Raw genomic sequence first — 8,210 nt, 5'->3', positions numbered from 1 at the left:
CATAGCTCGAAGATGTCTACATGAATGGTCGTTCTGCTTTATACTTAGCATCTTCTAAAATTATTAACAATAAGCAGAGGGATATTATTTACATGTATATCAAGATTTTGTTGAAAAAGAAATACGTACGACATAATGTAAACAAGGAAGTAATTTTCCCGAAATAACGAGATAACAACGTAAGGTCAAACTATAGAAAATAGCTAGAATCATAAGATGAGTCCGTATGTACGCGCCGTCTGACTGAAGGTAAAATTACGTAATGTCGCGTCCTCAAATTAAGAACCGGGGTAATGAAAACTTTACCAATCAATGTAAAGAGGCCACAAAACAAGGTATTTAACCAAAAATCATACAAGTGTTGTAATAAACATAACTACTGATAGTAAGAGTAGATAAATTGATAGTTTGACTTATAGATATTGTTTAAAATCAATATTCATCTCTAGTTTAAGAAATACGCACTGTATTCAAAACATTTCCCTTAATGTAAGTATCAATTAAAATCTGGATAACTATTAAAAGTGTTCCGTATATATCTTCTTTGAAAACGATTTGAACATTCTATGGTCAATAAAGTGTTTGCTTTTGACGAGGACTGTAATTATAACACAGTGAAGCGCCAACTGACAAAGACAAATAGGAACTAGGTCAAATACAGACGTGTTTAAGATCGCTATCTAAAATTGTATTCATTATTACTCAGACACGCTAGTTGTGTGTAACAAGATATCACTGTACAAAGTAAATATTGATCATTCTACAGTACTTGATAAATAAGGATTCATATACACTGTATATTTAAGGAATTAAATATGACATAAATCCAGAAGCATTATAAAGCAGGCTGTTGTAATACAGGAAAACTTGTTATGCAGAAAAAAAAACTTGTAATACAGACAAAACAATATTAATAAATCTAGAAATCTACAAACGTTTACAATTAGAGGCTTATTTGAAAAATATATATCAATCCCTTCATTTGATTGAATACTTCGATAATAATCTCGAATTTTGTTTCTAAGTAGTATTTGTACATGTACATCATCACATTTGTGAAGATAATTTTGTTCATCTCCAATTTCGTCAACACAAAATGTACACACGCTTTCTTGACGTTGAATATCCTTCCAATGTCCCGTTTCTGTTGGAAAATTCATATTTAAAGTTAAAAACTTACAAAAAAAGTGTTCCATCCTTCTTAGATTTGTCACAAAAGGATGATCACGAAAGCTTGTTACTCCGCCAATTAGTCACAGCATATTGACAACAGCTTAATCAGTACGTACGTATACGTGTGTATACCATTGCTTGTCGTTTTAAGGAATTTGGTTAACCATCTTCTTTAGCCGAACAACAAACACTACATAACGACAAATTGGTGTACAGTGAATTGACAAGGACGGCGTTAGAAAATTTAAAAAAAAATAATCAAAAAGAAGAAAATGCTGTAATTTGTGCAGCAGAGATTCGTATTTTAAATTCCATACCCGATCTAGACAACACGAGAAAAAATAGATCCCAAGTTCTGCACGGAGTTCACATTAGTCGCCTCCTACACATATGTCGCCTCTTGACACATTAGTCGCCCCGTAAGACATTGAATATGTGATAACAGGTATATCCTGTTTTCATTCCCCAAACTGAAGTGGTGTCTGTGTATAAAAATAACGGCGGGGCTGAAGTGAAACCGTTATATCTCAGCCGTCTAGGGCATCAGATTTTGTACATTACATTTATGTCAATTGTCTCGTTATAAGCCTTTCCTTTTATGATATCGGGAACTAAGTACATGAATTTTTACTTCAAATCCTTGTATTCTTTACATATAAAGGTTATTCAGAGATTCAATTTTCATAGTTTTTTTTAGATTTGTTCATATATCTGTTATGAAGTGTCATAAATAATTTTATCTATTTTTAAATCAGATATCTTTATTTATATCAATTCCAAGAATGCATTTCACTTCCACTAAAAAGGGGGTTGATTTATTGCATATGGAATATGACAAACTTGTGTAACAACATTTACGCTACATACAGTTGACGAGCACATACTTTTGTACTTAAATGTATTGTGCCATGCAATACGATATGCGTCCCTCTCCACCAGTTTTTTAAAAATCTAACTATATGCGCTTATAAGTTCGGCATGGTTGCACTCCCAGGTTCTTCGTCGCATACCTAGCCATTATACGGTATTGAACTATTAGACATAACATATCGACCTAGACTCAGAATAGTTTCTTTTGTCTCCGGTCACGTGACTTTACCCGTTATTCGCAGGGTATCATGGACGTAGTGTGTGATATCTAATTGGATTTTGCTACAAACTTCTGAATTACGTAAAACGAGACTGTGCGAATCGGAAATTAGCAGCGTGAAATCAATTTCGAATTTATTTCAGGAGTGAAATATACATATGCGACGAGGTAAGATGATTCAATGTTCCATAATCTGCCAGATACATGGTTTCTCCATGGTGTTCAGTCAACAAGGAAGTTTATTAATTTCAAAAACATTTGCTCACGAGACACATTTTACTCTATATCATATCATATAAACTCGCATCATATTTTTATCCTATATTTTGATTAAGGCTTTAATTTTCATCAATCATTATAATTCTCGTTTTTAATCAGTAATTTACACATTTGTACTAACAATACACAAATAGTTTTAAAAATATGCATAGCCAAGCAATACCACAATACACCACTCGAATATACGTCTAGTATACTTAGCAATCAAGTGGGTGTTATGATATACCCAATTTAGTAGATACAAACACCCACAATCCTTGTCAACTTAATGTTTTCATCAATTACTTATTCCATTGTGACGTACGTCTCATTGCTGTTTTTATCCAAAATGTAATTTATTTTATCCTCTACATCTGATGCAATCATGTCAGTTTCTTGCGTTCCATATCTGGTAAGGTGGTTGTTGGGACAATGTGTTAGAGCTGTTTTAAATGTGCTGGGCTGATAAATAATGCATTCAGCACATGTACAAAACTAAAAACCATCCCACAATCAACGACGGTCGCCGTAAACTTAGGCAAACGCGTTTAACATTTTTTTTCTAAACAACCGATGATATGACAAGACAAATATTTGTTTATGTTACACGTACACGTAAAATTGTTATGTAAATAATGTAACACTCTCTGTAAGTGTTTAAAGAAAAACAATGCCTTCAAGACTAACAGTATGATTGAGTTAGATAATTACAGGTTTGTTATAAGAACATTATTGATTGTTGTCTAGTCATCAAGACCAATATGTTTAGAAATCTAACCAAACTTTCTGGTTATCGGTAAAATTAGCGAACGGTTTAAATATTATGTTATGGACATTAAATACCAATCGCTCTGCACATAGTATTTCAGTATACTTGTACACATTTTATAAGTAACCCGACACAGAGTATTCCAATAACCGTGTACACATTGTCGATAACCCTGTACACATTGTCGATAACTATGAACACAATGTCAATAACTATGAACACAATGTCAATAACTATGAACAAAATGTCAATAACCCTATATACAATGTCAGTAATCCTGTACACATTGTCAATAACTATGTACACAATGTCAATAACTATGTACACAATGTCAATAACCCTGTTCACATTGTCAATAACTTTGTACACAATGTCAATAACCCTGCACACAATGTCAGTAACTATGTACACAATGTCAATAACTTTGTACACAATGTCAATAACCCTGCACACAATGTCAATAACCCTGCACACAATGTCAATAACTATGTACACAATGTCAATAACTTTGTACACAATGTCGATAACCATGTACACATTGTCAATAACTTTGTACACAATGTCAGTAACCCTGTACACATTGTCGATAACCCTGTACACATTGTCGATAACCTGTATACAATGTCAGTAGCCCTGTACATAATGTCAATTACCCTGTACACATTGTCAATAACCCTGTACACAATGTCAATTACCCTGTTCACAATGTTAATAACCCTGTACACAATGTCAAGTACCCTGTATAGAATGTCACCCTGTTCACAATGTCAATAACCCTGTACACAATGTCAATAACTATGTACACAATGTCAATAACCCTGTACACAATGTCAATAACTATGAACACAATGTCAATAACTATGTACACATTGTCGATAACCCTGTACACATTGTCGATAACCCTGTACACATTGTCGATAACTATGTACACAATGTCAATAACTATGTACACAATGTCAATAACCCTGTTCACATTGTCGATAACTATGTACACAATGTCAATAACTGTACACAATGTAAATAACCCTATACCAATAACCCTGTACATAACATACTTATAACCCTGTACAAATTATACCAATAACCCTGTACATAACATACTTATAACCCTGTACAAATTATACCAATAACCCTGTATAAATTATTCCAATAACCCTGTTTAAATCATACCAATAACCCTGTTTAAATCATACCAATAACCCTGTACACAACATACTCATAACCCTGTACAAATTATACCAATAACACTGTACACAACATACTCATAACCCTGTACAAATTATACCAATAACCCTGTATCAATCATACCAATAACCCTGTACAAATTATACCAATAACCCTGTACAAATTATACCAATAACCCTGTATAAATTATATCAATAACTCTGTATAAATTATACCAATAACCCTGTATAAATTATACCAATAACCCTGTATAAATCATACCAATAACCCTGTATAAATTATACCAATAACCCTGTACACAACATACGTATAACCCTGTACAAATTATACCAATAACCCTGTATAAATCATACCAATAACCCTGTATAAATCATACCAATAACCCTGTACACAACATACTTATAACCCTGTACAAATTATACCAATAACCCTGTATATATTATACCAATAACCCTGTACACAACATACGTATAACCCTGTACAAATTATACCAATATCCCTCTATAAATCATACCAATAACCCTGTACAAATTATACCAATAACCCTGTATAAATTATACCAATAACCCTGTACACAACATACTTATAACCCTGTACAAATTATACCAATAACCCTGTATAAATCATACCAATAACCCTGTACACAACATACTTATAACCCTGTATAAATTATACCAATAACACTGTACACAACATACTTATAACCCTGTATAAATTATACCAATAACACTGTACACAACATACTTATAACCCTGTACAAATTATACCAATAACCCTGTATAAATTATACCAATAACCCTGTATAAATCATACCAATAACCCTGTACACAACATATTTATAACCCTGTACAAATCATACCAATAACCCTGTACACAACATACTTATAACCCTGTACAAATTATACCAATAACCCTGTATAAATTATACCAATAACCCTGTATAAATTATACCAATAACCCCGTACACAACATACTTATAACCCTGTATAAATTATACCAATAACACTGTACACAACATACTTATAACCCTGTACAAATTATACCAATAACCCTGTATAAATCATACCAATAACCCTGTACACAACATACTTATAACCCTGTATAAATTATATCAATAACACTGTACACAACATACTTATAACCCTGTATAAATCATACCAATAACCCTGTACACAACATACTTATAACCATGTACAAATCATACCAATAACCCTGTATAAATCATACCAATAACCCTGTATAAATCATACGTATAACCCTGTACACAACATACTTATAACCCTGTACAAATGATACCAATAACCCTGTATAAATTATACCAATAACCCTGTACACAACATACGTATAACCCTGTACAAATTATACCAATAACCCTGTATAAATCATACCAATAACCCTGTATAAATTATACCAATAACCCTGTACACAACATACGTATAACCCTGTACAAATTATACCAATAACCCTGTATAAATCATACCAATAACCCTGTACACAACATACTTATAACCCTGTACAAATTATACCAATAACCCTGTATAAATCATACCAATTACCCTGTATAAATTATACCAATAACCCTGTATAAATTATACCAATAACCCTGTATAAATCATACCAATAACCCTGTATAAATCATACCAATAACCCTGTACACAACATACGTATAACCCTGTACTAATTATACCAATAACCCTGTATAAATCATACCAATTACCCTGTATAAATTATACCAATAACCCTGTATAAATCATACCAATAACCCTGTATAAATTATACCAATAACCCTGTACACAACATACTTATAACCCTGTACAAATTATACCAATAACCCTGTATAAATTATACCAATAACCCTGTACACAACATACTCATAACCCTGTACACATTATACCAATAACCCTGTACACAACATACTCATAACCCTGTACAAATTATACCAATAACCCTGTATAAATTATACCAATAACCCTGAACAAATTATACCAATAACCCTGTACACAACATACGTATAACCCTGTATAAATTATACCAAAATCTGTACATAACATACTCATAACCCTGTACAAATCACACCAATATTTTTGTACACGGTATGTCCATAACACTGTATATAGTATATATAGTTTACCACGTTTTATTCCAGTAACCCTTTGAGATTTTTGTCAAACTGTCGATGTCCATGCGTATGACAGATAAAAATTAAGAAAAAAATAAGTGTTTTGATCTATTTTTTTCTATTGATCTGAATACTGTGAATTTCTCTTAAAATGCGAATGACAGCAAATGCATTGAAGGAACATTAACCGTGACATCGTGGTATTGTTATATTAGGCGCAATCTGTATATACATTTACAGTTAATATCGTCCTCATGTATGATAAATTGGTAAATATCAGCATGCAAACTTTCCTATTTGATCTCTCAAATTATTTCAATTCAGTAAATAACACGACATTGATGTGGTTCATTATTACAATAATACCGCCTCTATTTACTTTCAGTTTAGCAATATAATACACGGCGGCATGGGAAACAACGTCAGTGTAGCGGGACTAGCGAATGAGTTCCAAGTATCACAATCAGAAATTATAGAATTGAAGAGGATATACAAAGAAAACTGTGGGAAAAGCCGGTTTTTATCGAGAGAGAAATTCAGGAATGTGTACAACAAAGTATTCCCTGGTGACGCGTCAGCGTTTGCAGATATTATGTTCAATAAATTTGATACGGACAAGAATGGCAGAGTCGATATGAGAGAGTTTATTGTCGGCCTTCTGATGAGCGACACGAAGAACTTAGATCAAAAAATAAAATTTGCTTTCGAAATGTACGATATCGACAAATCAGGAACAATTTCTCGGGACGAGGTTATAGAAATATCGGAGGTAAGTTCTGCGCAAGTTTACACAATTACAGCCTTTTGAATAGGGAACAACCAACCAATTGAAAAAAATATTTTTTTGAAACAGCCCCTGTGTATAGAACGTTGAGCCAAGGATAAAATGTCTGGCAGCCACTGATTGGCCAGTATGTTATGAAGTGAGAAAATAGATATGTAGCCTGATAGGTAACTATCAATAAGAAATGTTGATATAAATTTCTTAAGTCCGATTGGTTTTTTTCCCAAAAGTCCACGTAATAATAGTAAACAGGTAAACATTTAAGATTTTTGAGAATTTTTACTGCGAAATTCACCTATTTTCAAAATGGCTACCCTGGAGAAAATTTGAGCTGAAGGACCCAACTTTTTTTTTTGATTAGGTGTTATATCAGACCCTAAACTTTTGTTATAAACATAATAAATAATCCAAAACGTTAACACTAAGGTCTATGGGAAAACAATTGGTTGGTTGGTCTCTACAAAGGTCAAACAGCGAAACATTCCTTTCCCTCATTGCGATAAAATCGTGTTGATAAAGATAAAAACAACAACTCCTTTTTTACAAATTTCAAACAATATTTCACTTTGTACAAAAATAGCCCTATTGTTGGTGATGAAATGTTTTGTTTGTTGGGTATTTAACTGAACTATTTTCCTACGCAGGCCTACTCGCGGATGTATAACACGGAAGATGGCACTACGGTCGCTGACAGGTTGTTTTCGTACATGGACAAGAACAGTGATGACGAGATCTCGTTCGAGGAATTCGATGAAGCAGCGCGCTCCAATTCGGAAATATTAAATCTCCTTTTCCCAAAACCTCCCGAGCATGCGTAACATATATGTATTAT

At 33.0% G+C, this 8,210-nt stretch overlaps 1 protein-coding gene across 1 annotated transcript; it reads left to right on the top strand.

The window, feature by feature from the left end:
* The first annotated feature begins 2,230 nt into the window (after nucleotides 1–2,230).
* LOC117326343 (visinin-like protein 1) lies at nucleotides 2,231–8,210 on the top strand. Its single transcript, XM_033883052.1, has 3 exons — nucleotides 2,231–2,431; nucleotides 6,980–7,363; nucleotides 8,023–8,210. Exons 2-3 carry the CDS (start codon nucleotides 7,004–7,006, stop codon nucleotides 8,194–8,196), a joined length of 534 nt encoding a protein of 177 aa, XP_033738943.1. The 5' UTR covers nucleotides 2,231–2,431; nucleotides 6,980–7,003; the 3' UTR covers nucleotides 8,197–8,210.

The sequence above is a fragment of the Pecten maximus genome, chromosome 4 (genome assembly GCF_902652985.1).
Source record: "Pecten maximus chromosome 4, xPecMax1.1, whole genome shotgun sequence".
Taxonomy (NCBI): Eukaryota; Metazoa; Mollusca; class Bivalvia; order Pectinida; family Pectinidae; genus Pecten; species Pecten maximus.
The sequence above is the reverse complement of the archived record's forward strand: the minus strand, read 5'-3'. Positions and strand labels throughout refer to the sequence as shown.